The sequence below is a fragment of the Eptesicus fuscus genome, chromosome 8 (assembly GCF_027574615.1).
Source record: "Eptesicus fuscus isolate TK198812 chromosome 8, DD_ASM_mEF_20220401, whole genome shotgun sequence".
In the NCBI taxonomy this organism is placed as follows: Eukaryota; Metazoa; Chordata; class Mammalia; order Chiroptera; family Vespertilionidae; genus Eptesicus; species Eptesicus fuscus.
The window spans coordinates 64,945,316-64,964,897 of NC_072480.1; the positions used below are offsets into that span (position 1 = coordinate 64,945,316).

Genomic DNA, 19,582 nt, shown 5'->3' on the forward strand with positions numbered 1-19,582 from the left:
CTTCTGAGCTGGTGAATTTACCCTTCTCAGAAGTGTTTGGTGAGCAACTCCATTTCTGGAGTTCTGCCATCATTCCTCCAAAAAGTACTCAGTGGAAGGGGTCGGCTCAGCCAATCTCTTGGTGTCTGAATGCAGTGAAGTGTCCTTTGTAGTTTTAGATCCCAGCAATGGTGATCTAAACATAGAGAAGGGAAAGAAGGAAGGAGGCATAGAGAGAGAACAAATTAAAAGAAAATAACTTTAAAAAATCCTCAGGAAATTTTCGATGTATTGCTTTCCCAAATGACATTAATTAGCACAGTTATGGTGGAACAGCCTTCTCTGTCTCTCATGGTATATGAAAGCCCTTCCACCTTCAAGTATTCAGTTTCCTGATTTAAATGGCTTCCCTCCTCCCCCAATCCCTTAGAGTATCCTCAGAGTGCCTTATATGCAGCTCTCCACATATAGAGTCCCAGTTCCTTAAGTGGCATGTACTAGTAAGTTCCTTCATGTTCTGGCCTTTTTACCCTAGCTTTATATTTTGAGCTTGAGCTATACCAAAAATTACTTGTAATTTTTCAGTGCTACCTTAGGCTTTCTACAGTATATCCTCTTTTTTTAACGTTGAAATTCTGAACCATATGCATCTGTTATTTATTTAAAAGATTAATTGATATAATTATCTTTATTGAACTTGTGTACTAATTGGTGAAACAGTAGTCCTGGATTGATAAGGTCTCTTCAGAGAAACAGAACCAGCAGGAGATATGGATGAGATTTATTGGCTCACACTATTAGGAAGGCTGGAGATCTAGGACAGCTGGCAGTATAATACTAGTTGATGTTCAAAGGCCTGAGAACCAGGGGAGCGGATGGTGTACAGTAAGTCCCAGCCAATGGTAGGAGAAGACCGATGTTCCAGCTCAATCAGTCAGGCAGAATGAATTTTCCTTCCTCTACTTTGTATTCTATCAGGCCCTCAGCAGATTGGATAATGACCACACACATTGGAGAAGGCATGTAATTTACTGAGTCCACTGGTTCACATGTTAGTCTCATCTGGAAACATCCTCACCCTCACAGACACAACCAGAAATAATGTTTACTCTGGGCACCCTGTGGCCCAGTTAAGTTGCACATAAAAGTAATCATAGCCCTGAAAAAGATGTCAGGTGCAAATATACATATTTTTAAATATTTTATTGATTTTTTACAGAGAGGAAGGAAGAGGGATAGAGAGTTAGAAACATCGATGAGAGAGAAACATTGATCAGCTGCCTCCTGCACACCCCCAAGGTACATGCCCTTGACTGGAACCGAACCTGGGACCCTTCAGTCCGCATGCTGATCTCTATCCACTGAGCCAAACCGGTTAGGGCCAAATATTTGTTTTGATATTGATTTCTTCCTGTTAGATAGGGTCACACTTAAAGATTCCTAAGAGTCTGGTGTGTGCCCAAAGGGGTAATAACAATAGTTATAGCTAACACCTATTGAGTATATATTGTGCTAGGCACTATTCCAAACACTTTGAGGGTGTCAATTCATATTCTTTTAAAAAAATTATTATTTATTGTTGAGAGTATTACATATGTGCTCTTTTCCTCCCCATTGACCCCCTCCAGGTCCTCCTCTCCCTCTTTCCCCCCAGGTCTTCAGCACCCTATTGTCTGTGTCTATGGGTTATGCATATATGCATTCAAGGTCTTTGGTTGATTACCTCCCACCCATCCACCCACCCTCCCCTGTCTTCTCTCTGAGATTCCACACTCTGTTCCATGCTTCGAGTCTCTGGATCCACTCCGTTCATCAGTTTATTTTGTTACTTATATTCTACATATGAGTGCGATCATGTGATACTTGTCATTCTCTGACTGACTTATATTTTTAAAACCTCCAGATGCTGTTGTTTGTTTTACATACCAGGAAATAGGGCTCAAGAATTCTCACAGAAGAATACACACAGGAAGATCACGTGCTGGGCAGTTAACCTCCAGACTGGCTCTTAACCATTACTCTGCTTCTTGGATACAACTTAATAATGTTATAATAATTTGTTATATTTACTTTAACAGTTGCTTACTGTGTAACTTCCAGTGTTTGTGCTGTTTTTATCAGCTGTAGTATATTTAATACTTAGTAAACATTCACATTATTTAAAATTGCAGTTCAGGAGATATAAACAGCCGAAACCGGTTTGGCTCAGTGGATAGAGTGTCGGTCTTCGGACTGAGGGTTCCCAGGTTCGATTCCGGTCAAGGGCATGTACATGGGTTGCGGGCACAGCCCCGGTGGGGGGTGTGCAGGAGGCAGCTGGTCGATGTTTCTCTCTCATCGATGTTTCTGGCTCTCTATCCCTCTCCCTTCCTCTCTGTAAAAAATCAATAAAATATATTTTAAAAAAAGAAAAGAAAAAAAAAAGAAATATAAACAGTTTTTTCTTAGTATATGTTTACTGTTTACAGGGATTTACTCATCACCATTTGGGTATAGAAAAGTAGGTGATTTTACAGCCTCAAGCCTGAGGTGAGATTAAGGTATTTGAAGGGCCTATCTATTCAAGGCTCTCAAAGACTCAGGCTTCTATCCGGTTGGGAGTTTACTTATCTATCTTTAAGGAGAGGCTTGTCTCAGTTTGGTGGAATGAGCTACCTGTGACATAACGTTAAACCAAGACTTTGAAGGCCTTTTCCAATTTTGAAATTGTCACTCCCTATTGGGCTAAAATAGTGCTTTAAGTTACATAAGAGTACTTTTAAGATTATATATAACTTTATATTTTCTTTTAGAAATATAACTAAAACTTTTGTATAGTTCCATTTAACTTATAATAATCACTCAGAAATGATTGTGTGATAAAATGTATTGCATTCAAATTACTTCTGATTATATTTGCAATTCTTTAAAAGGATTAGCTTGTACAATTTTAGAGTAAGAAGAGAACTTTATTAAATAGTGTCCTATTAGAATGCTATCATTTTATATATGTGGAAATCAAGACCTGCAGATACTTTCTTAAAGTCAAATAGGTCATTAGTGGCAAAACTGGATTTAGAATTTAGAAATGGAAGTACAGAATGGATCTATTTTTTTCCTTTTTTAGAAAAATATATTTTTTATTGATTTCATTGAGGAAGGGAGAGGGAGAGATAGAAACATCAATGATGAGAAAGAATCATTGATTGGCTGCCTCCTGCATGCCCCATTCTGGGGAACAAGCTTGCAACCCCAGCATGTGCCCTGACTGGGAATTGAATCATGACCTCCTGGTTCATAGGTCGATGCTCAACCACTGAGCCATGCTGGCTGAGCTCTTTCTGTTATGTGGCCTCAGCTGCTTCAAAATTTGATGGCTATTCAAACTTAACATTGTATTCAAATAGCATAACCTGCTTGGAATCTTTGGATATAAGCATAATTTGTATCTGTTCCGAGTTATTAAAAATACTGTTTAATTCTCCACCCCAAATCAATAGAGATGGCATATGAATATCTGACTTTCCCTTGATAAACAATTCATGACACTTAGAATTGCCCTGAATTCAGAAAATAAATGAAGTTGTCAAATAATTTTGTCTAAAGGTTTTTCGTATTCTGTAATATCATTTAAAGGTTATCTTTTGACAAGAGAATTTATAAATGTCCCCTTGGTCCCTTTCTGAATTATTGAACCTAGTCAACTGATTCTTTAACAGAATAATTATACAGCCATATCCTACTAGATGACTTCAGTAGCAACCTGGTTGTAAATGAACATGTATATAGTATTTAGTACTACTCTATGAAGTAATGTTTATTAAGATCATATCCCAGTGATGGGCAACCTTTTGAGCTTGGTGTGTCAGACTTCGCCAAAAAACTGAGCATAACTCGGGTAGTGTGTCACTTTGAGGAAAAAACATTATTTCGCAAATGTTTCATCCTCAGGAGCAGCAAATGTTTCATCATCGGCATGCGGCTGCCTCAGCGGCCGCGTGTCATCAGAAATGGCTACGCGTGTCAGTGCTGACACGTGTGTCATAGGTTCGCCATCACTGTCATATCAAGTTGTGAAAAAACTTGTTTTCTGGTCCCAAAGTGAGAGTAACAGTATCTTCCTATGTGTGTTTTCTCTCTTCAGACTTTTGATAAAATTCTTGTTGCTAATAGAGGAGAAATTGCATGTAGGGTGAGTAGAATTTTAATTTCCATTTTACTTGGTGAATTTTACTATTACTAAATCCCTTTAAATGTGAATCACTGTTAATAGATAACATTGATATATTTTAAAATAGGTTATTAAAACTTGCAAGAAGATGGGCATTAAGACGGTCGCCATCCACAGTGATGTTGATACTAGTTCTGTAAGTATATTTATGCTTTATTTGAATCAGAACCTTATTTTGGGTCAAATAGAAAAAAGGTGAAAGATGTAGCTTTCCTCCCCTGAGACCTGAAAAGATTATACACGCGCGCGCGCGCGCGCGCGCACACACACACACACACACACACACACACACACACACCTCTATTTAAGTACTCTTCTTTTAAGCAAAACTGGTCTCAACTGGTTTTTTCAAGGCTTTAAAAACCTAGTAGAATGAAATTGCTAGACTGATTGCTGGTCACCTAATAGGTTTAAGTAAAGCATGAGGAAGTTAGATTCAAAGATTAATGAACTGTCTATGCCGTGCTGCCTTATAAGACCACATTTCCCCACAGCCTGACTCCCGTATCACTAAGGGACTCCTATCATTGTTTAACCTTCCTGAGTGCTTTACTGTGTTCAGCTGAAATTTTGATAAAGGAAAGGTAGGCTAATTCTAACTGGACATGAACAAAAGAAAGTATAGCATAAAGCTGTAAATGATATATAACTTTATTGAGGATTTTTAGTAAGCAAGCATTTTTTTTTTTAAAGCAGTGATGAACTATGAGTAGAAAAAAATCCCATGGGAAATGAATGTAAATTATTAGAACTTTATGGAGTGAAATATAAGTAATTGTACTTCAATGTAAGTTACTGTTTTTCATTTTTGTACACTACTTTAAAAAAATGTATTTCTTTATTGATTTCAGAGAGGAAGGGAGAAGGAGCGAGAGATAGAAACATCAATGATGAGAGAGAATCACTGATCGGCTGCCTCCTGCACACCCCCCACTGGGGATCGAGCCCGAAACCCAGGCATGGGCCCTTTAGGCTGCAGGCCGACGCTCTATCCACTGAGCCAGACTGGCTAGGGCCACAATTTCTGTTTTTATTTCAAGTTTGACAATAACCGTTTCCTTATTTTTTTTTATACCACAATATAGCTAATTCTCTAGGTTGTATTCTCATGGAGGTTACTACTGGGATGGATAACATTTTATATATATATATATATATATATATATATATATATATATATTCATATAATTATTTAAAAAATAGATTTTTATTGATTTCAGAGAGGAAGGGAGAGGGGGAGAGAGATAGAAACTATACATACACATCCTTTCCTCTGTTGAATAGGCCCACAGTTTCTAATTTCCAGAGGAGACTTTTCCTTTTTCTTTGAGCCTTAGTTGATAATATTAAGTATTTGTCTTCTTCCTATTTAGATGGATAATCCCTTCCACCCCCCTGTTACTGAGGATGTAATCTTTGAGAATCCTGGCCTTATTTTGGGAGTTTTCCATTTAATCTTCATCTCACGCATGGCTCCTTTCTCAGAGAGTGAAAACTCAGTTCTTTAGATTATTGAGATCCCCCAGCCACTCCCCAAGGTTAGCTGTAGTATTGGCTCTAATGGATACTGTCTTTGAGAAGTGAAGACTGACCTAAGCCCACCTGGCTCAGTGGTTGAGCATAGACCATGAATCAGGAAGTCACAGTTCTATTCCCAGTCAGAGCTCATGCCCATGTTATGGGCTCGATCCCCAGTAGGGGACATGCAGGAGGCAACAGATCAAAGATTCTCTCTTATTATTGGTGTTCCCATCTCTCTCTCTCTCTCCCTTTCTGAAATCAATAAAATAAAATAAAAAATAAATAAAAGACTGATCTAGAAAAGTCTCAAGTCAGATTTTACCTAGGAAAACTGTTCACATTTCTGATGAGAATATTACAACTGCATCTGGGGCATGAGAACAGAGTAAACAAGTAGTGTAAAGTACTCCTGAGGGAAATGGTCAAGGCAGGAAAAAGTAGAATGGCCATTAAGTCTTTTATCAAGTAATGAATTATCTTTTATGTGTTGCTAGAGGCCCGGTGCATGAAAATTCATACACTGGAGGGGGGCTCCCTCAGCCTGGCCTGTCCCATCTCACAGTCCAGGAGCCCTCAGGGGCAGGAGGTGACCCGGAGATCAGGGGAAGGTGACACCCATCACACCTCTGCTGCTGCCATTGCCGGCAGCGCAAGCCTTGGCAGGCCCTGGTTACCTGAGCCTCGGGCGGCCCTGGGCAGCTGGGAAGCCGCCATCCAAGGCTTGCCTGCACCTCGGGCCAGCCCTGGGCAGCTGGGAGGCTGAGGGGTCTGGGGGACTCCAGAGGCAGGTGGGCGGAGCTGAGGGGACTGGGCACCGCCATCTTTGAGGGCGGGGCAGTCAATTAGCATATTCCCTCCTTATGGGCTGTGGGCGCCAACATCTTTGCGACGGTGTGAAGGTCAATTAGCATATTCCCTCTTTATTAGATAGGATTCTCCAGGCCCTTATTTTTCTTTTGAAAGATTTGTAGAGAATAGCTTCTGAAGGGAAGATAGTCCTAGTGGAAGGCTGTACCCTGTTAGGATTTTTAAAGGGATTATGTGGTATCCGTAGATCAATTTGGGAGGTAGTATTATCTCAACACTTTTAAGTCTTTCTGACCATGAACATACTTCCTTTGATGTCGTTCCACTTACTTAGGTCACTTTAATTTCTTCCAACAATGTTTTGCAGTTTTTAGAGTATAAATTGTATACTTACTTTGTTATATTTATTCCTAAATATATTAGTATTTTTTCTGATGCTACTAGAATTGTAATTATTTTTATTTTGATTTGTATTAATTGCAAGTGTATAGAAATACAATTGATTTTTGTATAGTGATTTTGTGTCATACAACTTTGATGAACTTGTTTATTAGTTCTAATAGTTTTAAAAATAGATTCCTAAGGATATTCTCTTTTTAAAATGTCATGTGCAAGTAGAGATAGTTTTACTTCTTTCTCTTTTTCATCTGGATGCTTTTTATTTCATATTCTTGCCTAATTTCCCTGGTTTGAACTTCCAGAATGATATTGAATAGAAGTGAGGAGAGCAAGCATCCTATTTTGCTCCTCATCTTGGGTGGGAAGCATTCAGTATTTCACAATTAAGTTTGATTTAGGCTTTGGGATTTTTCTTGGATTCCAATAATTAGGTTGAGGAAATATCCTTCCAGTCCTAGTTTGTTGAGTGTTTTTATTATGAATGGGTGTTGGAATTTTTCAGATGTTCTTGTATGTCTACTGGAATGATAATGTAGTTTTTGTTATTTATTCTATTGATGTGGTGTATTACATTAATTAATTTTTGGATGTCAAGCCAGCCTTATATTCCTAGAGTAAATCATCACATTTGACCATGGTGATAGTTCTTTATGTTGCTGGATTCAGTTTGCTAGTGTTTTGTTGAGAATTTTTCATTCATATTGATGGATACTGGTATGTAGTTTTCTTGTGATGTCTTTTTCTTTCTTTCTTTTTTTCTTTTTGGTATCAGAGTTCTCTCATCTGTTGTTTTGGAAGAGTTTGTGAAGAATTGGTTCTAATTATTTCTTAAATGTTTGGTAGATTTCACTAGTGAAGCAATGTGGGACTTGGCTTTTCTGTGGGTAGTGTGTTGATTACTAATTCAGTCTCTTATTATAATCTTTTAATTCAGATTTTCTATTTCTTTTTGAGTAATTGTAGTTCATGTCTTTCTAGGAAATTGACTATCTCATCTAAGTTATCTATTTTATAGGAATATGATTGTTTATTGTATTTTCTTATTTTTATTTTTATGAGGTTAGTAGTAATATCATTCCTGATTTTAGGCATTTGAGTCTTTTTTTCTTGGTCACTTTAGCTAAAGGTTATTGATCTTTTCAAAGAACCAACTTTTGACCTCATTGATTTCCTCTTTTATAAATTCTCTACTTCATTTACATTTACTCTAGATTTTAGTATTTTCTTCATTCTGCTTGCTTTGGGTTTAGTTGGCTCTTTTCAAAAATTTCTTAAGGTAGAATGAGGATATTGATTTGAGGTATTTTTAACATAGGTGTGTAGTTATATATTTTTCTCTGAGTATTGTTTCAGCTGAATCCCATATGTTTTGGTATGTTGTATCTTCATTTTGGAAAATATTTTCTGATTTCTCTTGTGATTTTTTCTTTGACCCCATTTGTTATTTAGGAGTGTGTTGTTTAATTCCACACATTTGTGAGTTTCCCAAGTTTCCTTCTGTTACTGATTTCTAGTTTTCTTCTGCTTTGGTTGGAGAACATGTTTTCTATTATTTCTGTCCTTTGAAATTTTTTGATGTTTGCTTTATGGTCCGTTTTTACGTTTTATGATTTATCCTGGAGAATGCTCCATGTGAGGGAGAATGTATGTTCTATTCTGCCTTTGTTGGGTGGAGTGTTCTATAGATGTCTTTTAGGTCTGATTGGTTCATTGGGATATTGAAGTCTTCTATTTCCTTGTTGGTCTTTGGTTGTTCTATCCATTCTTAAAGTGGAGTTTAACATGCTTTTTTAAAAAAGTATATTTCATTGATTTTTTACAGAGAGGAAGGGAGAGGGATAGAGAGCTAGAAACATCAATGAGAGAGAAACATCGATCAGTTGCCTCCCGCACGCCTCCCACTGGGGTCGTGCCCGCAACCAAGGCACATGCCCCTGACCGGAATCGAACCCGGGACCCTTCAGTCCGCAGGCTGACGCTCTATCCACTGAGCCAAACCAGCCAGGGATAACATGCTTTTAATCCTTTAAAAATGTTAAGCAGTTATTTTGTTTGACTTAGTTTACAAAATTGGTGCCAAGTAAGTATGTATAGGCCTGTAACTGTGCATGAAGGAGCCTGACTAAGATAAGAAATCATTAATTAAGGGACTCTTAAGTTATTATATAAGGAATGGAGTAGAATGTCCAGGCCAAGAGATTCTCATAAGAATTCTTTGCAGTTTTCAGGAAGGAGGACATTTTGATACTGTTTAAATTGATTTTCATTCTTTTTTATGAAGCCAGCATAATAATTCAGAATTCAAAATCCCGGCAAAGAAAGTAAAAAATAAAATTACAATGACTATTATATATTGACAGAAGAATATTAATTAATATGGAGTAGAAAAAAATAATTGACTTAAATAATATGCTGCAGCCATACAGAGTATATTCATGACATTTCAATATGGTTCAATATTAGAGATTATAAATTGAATATTCTAATGGGTTAGTGAAGAAAACTATATGATCATCTTGATAGAAACATAAAATGTCATTTAAAAGAAATTCACTTCTTGTAAAATCCTTTGTAAGACAGAATTAGATGAATACTGCCTCATCATAATAAAGAGGTTATATCTCATAGGAAGCATTCTCATGAAAGTCAGGATGAAGACTGATACACATATTATCACTGTTATTTACCAGCATTCTGGAATTGTTCAGTAATGCAGTTAGGCAGTGCAGTTACAAAGTGGTGGACAGGAAAGGCATAAATATTAAGGATGTATTGATTTCTAATTATGTAGTCAATGGAATAACTCTTTAGAAATAGTGAGAAATATCTCTGTGGTAGTTAAATATAAAAAAATCTATAGCTTTCCTGTGTATGTTAACACGGTAGAAAATGCAACTTTAAAAAAATGTAACTTGTAGAATGAATGGAAAAGAATTAATGGAAAAGAAAAATACTTTATGATATGAATTTAGAATGAAATTTGTAGGGCTTAAATAAGGACTTATTGATTGGTATAGGTAAACTGAACATTATAAGTGCTAGTTATTTCTAAATTAATCTACATTTTCTACTAAATCCTAATAAATATTATGTAATTTTTGTGGGGGGAATTGATAAAGGAGTAAATGTACAAGAGTAGCCTAGAAAATTCTGAGGAAAATTTAACAGATATTAAAATATGATACCTTATAAAAGCAGAAATAATTGGAACCACTCCATAAAATTTTGGAGCAGGAAGAGTCAGGTCTATGGAATAAATTCATTAGATATTAGGGACTGATTTGGGAGAATTTCTTAATTTGTTGAAGAGGGTCTTGTTAATATTGACTTAGAAGGCAAGAGAAATGGATTGGATTCTAGGGTTGTATCCCACTAATCTACTGTGATTGGGGTAGTTCCAGAAAAGTTAAGAAATAAAAGGAATGAGAGTGTTTGCTTTTAGTGAGTAGAACTTTCTAAAGGGGAAGGCGAGTTCTACTTCATTAGTTTAGTGAATAGCAGAAACAAAGAATTTAGAGATTGCTGTACTCCTCATAGTGCATGTTAGATAACTTCAATTTATTGATATTTATCTACATTTTCAAATAAAAAGACTAGTATGTCTTTCCACAAGAAATAGCAAAATATTGTTATATCTGTGTCAGACCTGTAAGTTAGGGTTTTGATTATTTTTAAAATATATTTTTATTGATTTCTGATAGAAAGGGAGAGGTAGAAACGTCAATGATGAGAAAGAATCATTGATTGGCTGCCTTCTGCACACCCATTGATCAAGCCTGCAACCCAGCATGTGCCTCGATGGGGAATCAAACAGTGACCTCCTGGTTCATATGTCAACGCTCAACCATTGCGCCACACTGGCCGGGCAGGGTTTTGATTTTTAAAAAAATGGAATAAATTGATTCTGTACTTAACTTTTGATTATTGAACTTATAATATTTTATTGCTTAAATTGAACTTACAGTATTTTGTTGCTTTGTCGGTATACAATAACATTGGATTTAAATGAGAAATACCTGATATTTATTACATTAAAACCAAAACCCCAAATCAGGGAAGTAGTCATTGTGACTCATATCTTAGCCAGGCAGCCTGCTGTTTGAAGTATGATTCTTAGTGAGTATTGTAGTCTTAGCCTTAGGATTCAGTAATGAGATTGAGTGGGGTTTTCTGTGAGCACTCTGGGATGATTGACAGTAAGGTGAGGGGAATCATCACTTAGCATGCCTACCCTTGATAATATTTCCCTGCTGTCTGGGGAGATACTGAGGACAAATAGGACTTGGTGATGTCTATGTAATTAGTGTATGTTGGTTCCAGCTGAACAAACTGGAGGGTAATGATCAGGTAAATGGAGATGGAATACATTAATGTAGGCTGAGGTATAAAAGACCTTAGGGAAAAACCTATCAACATTTTATGGGGTTGTCAGAATGTCTTTATATCTTTTCGTATTTGTATATACATCTTTATATATATTTATTTAGTTATGTCTTTGTTAGAATCTTCAGTTTTATTCTAGATATGTGTAGAGATTAAAACAATTTAAAAGTAAAATTTTTTGTATTTATTTTCTCATTTACATGATTTGATTTTCAGGATATTTTTCAATTTGGAAAGGAGTTCAAGTTCTTAATTTTTAAAAAAATTATTTCACAAAATCCATTAATGGACTCATTTGCAGCTAATGTACTCATTGCTCCTCAAATGGGAATAAATAAGTAGGGTTGGCTTTGTAAAACTTTTTTTTGGGATGATAACTGAAAAATTAGACCTTTTATTGCACCTGTGTGTGTATATTTAAGGAACATTTTCTTAATGGTTTTTACTTGTACAGAATATTTTATGATAGCCATCATGGTCCATATTCCCCAGTTGTTTTTAATTACATCAGAAACATTTCCAGTCATTAGATTGTAATAGGAAATCTATAGGATTCTTCATTCTTTCTCAAAAAAAAAAATACTAAGAGCTGTCATTGTTCAATATGAAGTTTCCTTACCAGCAACATAAAGTTCCATGGCAAAGCCTCTGATAGTGACTGTAATACTGCATTTAATGGAGAGGAAGGAATTGGTTTCATTAATGTGATTTTGGACCTTCGAGTTCTGGTAATTAGGTAATTACAGAGGTTTTAAATGGTGTACTTGCTTTAAAGCTTGCTGTTGCTTACTTTTCTCATAAAACTTAGCTTTTAGTAACCTTTTTTGGATTAAGAAGACTGTGTACCTACCTATCAAATTTTCTGTTAAAGAGAAGAAAGCATTTAAGATGTTTAGACATTTCTTTTTTTCTATTCTTTTTTTGTTTTTATCTTTGGAAAAACATTTTGCAGAAACATTATACTATATCAATTTAAAATGTTTTGATTATCTTTGGCTTGGCTAAATTACTCTCTACATTTTTGGGTAAAATGGAATAGGATAGGGTTCCTGGTAGGAATTTGTTCACATTAATATGGCTCATCAGGGACATTATATTTAATTGGAGATCCTGCAGAATAGTAGCAGGAGGCTGAAGAGAATTATTTAGCATTAGCAATGGCTCGTCTGGGAGTTGTGCACTAATCAAGGAACTTGAGTGTTAGCAGTGGGGATGATGGGAATTATGGCGATTATGACATGTAAGCATGTCTGTGTGTGAACTGGACAGGCAATGAGTTAATCAAGAAGTATATTAAATGGCTCCCATGCTGATTCATTATTATCTACCATAGTGCCTGTCAGGTTGTGTATTTAAAAAAATACAATTATTGCTGAATTCACTATGTATAAATTCAGTTACTATTCTTTGCTTTTCAATAAAGTAACCTCAAATTACTAACACATATAAAAACAGAAAAATGTATAAATCCTGCTATGATGTGTGTATTAAAGTATAATTTCTTTTTTTAAACACTTTACAGTGAAACTTTACTTTTCAATTCATTTAAAAATTTTGCTTTGCCCTTTTATATATTTGCTGGAAATACGCTTTGGCTTATTTTGTACTGTGTGAAAAAGTTTGGGTAAAAAAAAACAACAAAATATATATATTTATTTTTCCCGCTGAAAATATAATTACAATATTTCAGAAAGACATTAATATTTAACACATGAAGTTACAGACAAATCAAAACATTAATCTTTTCTACCATCAAAATGCTCCAAAGTCAGGGTATGTGTGTGGTGATGGTGGAAATCTTTGCTCTAGTGGGTGGTCTCTTTGTGCCAGGTAAACCCATTCTGTGCCCAGCATGGTTAGAGCCATATGTCATGAAACTATCAGTTAGGATTGCTAGAAATGGACATATTTTTGGGAAATGGAACTAATAAATTGAATTCCTTTTTAGAAAATAAATTGAAATGCAGCATAAATCCATGAGCAAACTGGATTATATCTATAGGCAGATTTATAGAGTTACTGTACAGATGAACACACACAGTTTCTTTTTTATTTATTATTGTAAGCACTGCCAAATTTAATAAAACTTTTTACCAAACTGTGACCTTCATGTATTAACTTAATTAAAGCAATGTTATGGGTACTACTCAATGTGTTAACCTGTGGGTGGTTGTTACTGAAATCCATTATCTATGGAGTCAGTATTAGTGGTCAGCCACATCACAAATAAAACTTGCAACCAAGACCTTCCCTTGGGTGCTGTGAGCTCAGCAGGTTAAATTGTCAAAACCCCTTAAAGCTTCTTAAAAGACTGATAGTTTTAGCCCCCTGGAGTTAAAGGTAAACCAGTCATTCCTGTCAGGAAGGCCTCTGACTTTACTTAGCAGCAAGGCAAAAATTACATTTGGATAGGAAAAAAAGGATTTATAATGTATGAGTTACATTGTTCACATAGGTGTTCGTGTACCTTCCTATTTAACTTTAATAAAAACATTCCAACCTCTTTTAACCTATGGAAAGTGACTTGTGAAAGATTTTCTTCATAAAATCCCAAGGCCTTCTTAGTATTTTTAAATAATAAGAACTTGTGTATGTTTTCTTTAAAGAATATTTTTATTGATTTCAGAGAGGAAGGGAGAGGGAGAAAGAGATAGAAATATCAATGATGAGAGAGAATCATCAATCGGCTGCCTTATGCATGCCCCCCACTAGGGTTCGAGCTCGCAACCCGGGCATGTGCCCTTGACCAGAATTGAACCTGGTACCCTTCAGTTCACAGGCCAATGCTCTATCTACTGAGCCAAACCAGCAAGGGCAGAACTGTGTTTTTATACTGAACATTTAATTTAAAAACAAAATAGTGAAATATTATGAATATATCATTTTGTTTTTGTATATTTAAATTTTCTGGTGAATTTAAACTGTATAGTTTGTGAAAAAAACATTGTATTTTAATGTTATTAGTTACCTGATGGCTTGAACAAGTGCGTACATAGATTAATTTTTTGTTAAGCATCTGTTTACGAAGACTTAGAAGTTCTGTAGTCTTATAGAAAAAGCCCACATTAAATAAAAGGTTGAAAGTACAACTTATTTTAAATAATAGTATTTTTGATATTGCAGTGTTTATAAGGCCACAACTCCTATCTATTACAGTCTCACTTAAGACCTCTCAATGGAGGGAAAGACAGTATTCTAAGTAATAACTATCACTTATTGAGTATTTACTGTCTACTAGAGAATCTGAATAATTATGAAAGGGAAGTATTGTCATCATTTTAAATTGAGAAAATTGGGACTTCAAGATGTAAAGTAGGTTGTTAAAGCTCAGTTAGCTAGGTAAGCAATGGAGCTGAGATTTGAATTTTGCAACTCCCAAGTTGTACACTTTGCATTGTAGCATATTGCTTCCCATGTTAAATGTATGGAAAAGTCCCCTTTCTCCCCAAAGAAAGTGAAGTTTATTACTTTGAAGTCTGAGTGTTTATCGGTGACTGTTGTGGGCCAGATTCTATGTTAGTTGATGGAATTAAAGTATTGATCATGAGCGATATGATTCCTATTCTCATGGCATTTACAGTCTAGTGGTAGAGACAGATATAAGAAAGCATATAAATAAGTAATTATAGTTGTGGTGTTATGCAGGAAATAAACTAGTTGCTGAGAGAGAATAATGGGTGACTCTCCATTAATAAGGTGCTCAGGGGAATTCTCTCTGAGGTGGCAAAATGTAAGCTGAGACCTGATAGATGAGATTTAGCTCTTAGCTAGGTAGTCAGCTTGGCAGATGGGACAGCATGTGCAAAGGCCCTGAGCCAGTCCAGTGGTTGGTACCTAATCTGTGAATTAGCACTGCTAGCTTGTCTAGTCACCTATTTGTTGGCTCTCGATCTCTAGCTCTAACCAGTGCATCAACCATACCTGGACAACTTTTGCTGCTGTTCTCAGTGGTTACAGTAGCAACTACTAAGTAGGACTAGCAAAGGGAGGAATCCAGTAGGCATCTTCAGGAAGATAAAAAGCTCCCTGAAGAAGGAAGATGGCAGTAGTGGATTTATATCTGATATATTCATTTTAGTTGGAGCCTAACCTAAGGAAGAGAGGCTCCAATTCAGATAAATACATCAGATATAAGTCTAGTATTGAAATCTTCAGTTATGCATGTATTCAATATGTTTATTAAAAAGCACAGTCTAGCCGAAACCGGTTTGGCTCAGTGGATAGAGTGTTGGCCTGCGGACTCAAGGGCCCCAGGTTCGATTCCGGTCAAGGGCATGTACCTTGGTTGCGGGCACATCCCCAGTAGGGGGTGTGCAAGAGGCAGCTGATCGATGTTTCTCTCTCATGGATGTTTCTAACTCTCTATCCCTCTCTCTTCCTCTCTGTAAAAAATCAATAAAATATATTAAAAAAAAAAAAAAAAAAAAAAGCACAGTCTAGAGAGTGAGGTGTGGTCTGTCCAGTGGAGAATATGTAGCTTGGGACAAAAGGCAGGAACCTTGTCTTTCTTTGTGAGAAACTGTTAAGTCCAGATAAAATAGCAAATGAATAATTTTAAAATGTCTATTTTTGTAAACAACTGCTTAGTGGCTTCCAAGTCTTCCTGTGAATTAATCATATATTAGTTTAGTTTCCAAGTCTCTAATGTATTCCCCAAATGGATATTAGATATTTTAGTACAAAGGAATTTATAATTAAATATAGCAAAGTAATTTCAGCGAACTATCCAATTAAGTGTTATGGATCCCTAGGCTACATGGTTGAAACTCAGCTGGGATGTTCTACATAGGGGAGGGCTGTTTAAAAACTACAGAAACCTATTTGTGAAGAGTTTCATGTAATTATTCTTAATAGAAAATGTCTCCACATATCTTTTTTTTTTTTTTTTTTTAGTTTATTTTTTCTCAATACTTTTTTGGGGGGCAGCTTTAGGTTCACAGCAAAATTGAGAGGAAGCTACAGAGATTTTTTTTATATACCTTTTGCCTCCACACATGCATGGTCTCCCTATTATCAGTATCCACTATCATTGTACATTTGTTGCAATTGATGAACCTATATTGACACATATTACCCAAGTCCATAGTTTACATTAGGGTTCACTTTCGGTGTTGTACACTCTGTAGGTTTGGATAAAAATATAATGACACAGTTATCCCATTCACCTACTGAAGGTCATCTTAGTTGCTTCCAAGTTTCAGCAATGATAAATAAGGCTGTTTTAAACATCATTGTGCAGGTTTCTATGTGGACATGTTTTCAACTACTTCGGGTAAATACCAAGGCGTGTTCTTGCTGGATCATAGTGTAAGAGTATGTTTAGTTTTGTAAGAAACCACCAAACCGTCTTCAAAAGTGGCTATACTATTTTGCACTCCTACCAGCACTGAATGAGAGTTTCTGTTGCTTCACATCCTTGTTGGTGCTGTCACTGTTCTAGATTTTGTCCTTTCTAATAGATGTGTAGTGTTATCTCATTTAAATTTGCATTGCCCCTGATCACATTTGATGTGGGGCATCATTTCATATGCTTCTTTGCCACTTGTATGTCTTCATTAGTGATCTATCTGTTAATGTCTTTGGCCTATTTTTTCTTATCGAGTTGTTTTCTATTTGGTGAATTTTAAGAGTTCTTTGTATATTTTGGAAAATAGTCCTTTATCAGATGTATCTTTTGCATATATTTTCTCCTAGGCTGTGTTTGTCTTCTGAATCTCTTGATGTTGTCTTTCCCAAAGCAGAAGTTTTAAATTTTAATAATGTCCAGTTTATCAATGATTTCTGTCATGGATTGTGACTTTGGTGTTGTATCCTTTCCATACCTAAGGCCATCTAGGTTTTCTCCTATGTTATCTTCGGGAGTTTAATAGGTTTTTTGTGTGTGTGTATGTATGTATGTATTTATTTATTTTATTTATGTATGTTTATTGATTTAGAGAGAGAGGAAGGGAGAGAGAAAGAGAGAGAGAGAGAGAGAGAGAGAGAGAGAGAGAGAGAGAGAGAAAAAGAAAGAAAGAAAGAAAGAAAGAAAGAAAGAAAGAAAGAAAGAAAGAAAGAAACATTGATGTGAGAGAGAGACATCAATCCCTTGCCTCCCATACTTGCCCTGACTGGGGATCAGACTGCAACCTAGGTATGTGTCCTGACTGGGAATCGAACCTTTTGGTCTATGGGGTGACACTTCAACCAACTGAGCCACACTGGCCAGGGCTATAGTTTTGTGTTTTATAATTAGGTCTTCAATCCATTGTAAACTAATTTTTAAAAGGGTATAAAGTTTGTCTAGATTCATGTTATTTTGCACGTGGATGTCCAGTTTTTTTCAGCATTGTTTGTTGAAAAGATTATCTTTGAGTCATTGTGTTGCCTTTGCTTATTAGTGAAAGATCAGTTGGTTACACTTATGGGGCTCTATTTTTGGGCCCTTAATTTTATTTCATTGATCTGTTTGTTCTTTCACCAATACCATTGTATCTTGATCATTGTAGCTTTATAGTAAGTCTTGATGTCGAGTAGTGTTGAAAGGAATTTTGAGGGGTGAAATAGGCAGGTTTAGGAAATTTTAAAAAATTAAGGGATTTATGGAAAAAACACAGGGCTGTAGAGTTGCAAAAGAATACATTTCCATAAGACAAGGAAGCTGAGAGTAGCAAAAGGTACATATTTACAGCATAAAGGGAAGGAAACCCCTCATTCAAAGAAAGAGGAAGAAAAGTCTAGAGGGAATAGGAGAACAATAAGGGAAAAGAAGGAGGGAACTTGACATACTTCATGTGTGAGACTTGAGCTCAGGAATTGCTATAGGACCAAATCAAAGGGGAATAGTGACCAATCTGAGGGGATATCGAGGCACAAAAAACAGCAGCCTTTATAAACTGCAGCCTTGATAAAACTCAGTGGGGACTCTTTCCCCTCTCCCCATGTGGGAGTCTGTGCTTGTTTCTCAATAAATTTCCAAATTTACTATACCACCTTTCGCCTGTGGTTTCATTCTTCGACTCCATGGGACAAGAACCAGGGAACCGTCTTGCCCAGGGGAACATCGCGCATTTCCAGTCCAAATTTCCCGATTCAGTGTCAATCCTCCAGCTTTGTTCTCCTTTAATATTGTAGGTCTTTTGTCTCTCTATATAAACTTTAGAATGAGTTCGTTGATATTCACAAAATAATTTTCTGGGACTTGATTATAGATCAAGTTGGGAATATATTCCATGTTCAAGATATCTCTTGAACATGGAATATCGATTCATTTATTTAGTTGATATTTGATTTTATTCATTAGAGTTTTGTAATTTTCCTTATATAGATCTTGTATATATTCTGTTGTACCTATTTTATTTTTAGGTATGCTAATATAAATGATATTATGTTTTAAATTTCAAATTTTACTTGTTTATTGTTGGTATATAGGAAAACAACTCACATTTTAAAATATTATCTTGTATCCTGAAACCTTGCCATTAGATCCAGGAGTTTTTGTTTTGTTTTGTTTTCTTTTTGTCTATTGTTTCAAATTTTCTACACAGACAATCATGTCATCTGCAAACAAAGTTGTCTTATATCTTCCTTCCTGATTTGTATACCTTTTATTTTATTTTATTTTTATGTATATGTATTTTTTATTGATTTCAGAGAGGAAGGGAGAGGGAGAGAGAGAGAAACATCAATGATGAGAAAGAATCATTGATCAACTGCCTCTGCACGCCCCCTCCTGGGATCAAGCCTGCAACCCAGGCATATGCCCTTGACCAGAATCGAACCTGGGACCCTTCAGTGTGCAGACCCACGCTCTATCCACTGAACCAAACCAGCTAGGGCATGATTTGTTATACCTTTTAGTTCCTTTTCTGTTCTTATTGAATTGGCTGGAACTTCCAGTATGATGTCGAAAAGCAGTAGTGAGAGGGAACATCTTTGCCTTCTACCTAACACGTTAAGCCCCATGTATACTTTCCGTCCAGAAGACAAAACAGGCTGGTTGAAAATATTAGAAAATATTTGAGTTTTTCACCAGTAAATATGATGTAGCTGCAGTTTTTTTGTAGATAGTCTCTGTCAAGTTGAGAAAGTCCCCTCTATTTCTAGTTACTGAGAGTTTTTATCCTGACGGGTATTGGATTTTGTCAAATTCTTTTTCTGCATATATTGATAGGATCATGTGGGTTTTTTCTTTTTTAGTCTGTTGATGTGGTAGATTACATTGGTTTTCAAATGTTGAATGCCTGAGATAAATTCCACTTGTTTATGGTCTATAATTCTTTCAATATATTGTTGTAGTCAAGT

At 35.9% G+C, this 19,582-nt stretch overlaps 1 protein-coding gene across 5 annotated transcripts in view; it reads left to right on the plus strand.

Moving 5' to 3' along the window:
• The window catches only part of PCCA (propionyl-CoA carboxylase subunit alpha), a 381,582-nt gene that overhangs the window by 26,362 nt on the left and 335,638 nt on the right, over positions 1-19,582 (plus strand). For 4 of the 5 annotated variants that reach the window (XM_054719911.1, XM_054719915.1, XM_054719912.1 and 1 more), the window contains 2 exons: positions 4,103-4,150; positions 4,257-4,325. The exons of the other annotated variant lie outside the window; for it this stretch is intronic. In XM_054719911.1, coding sequence (XP_054575886.1) covers positions 4,103-4,150; positions 4,257-4,325 — 117 coding nt within the window. The remainder of the gene's footprint in view (positions 1-4,102; positions 4,151-4,256; positions 4,326-19,582) is intronic. 5 annotated transcript variants of the gene reach the window in all.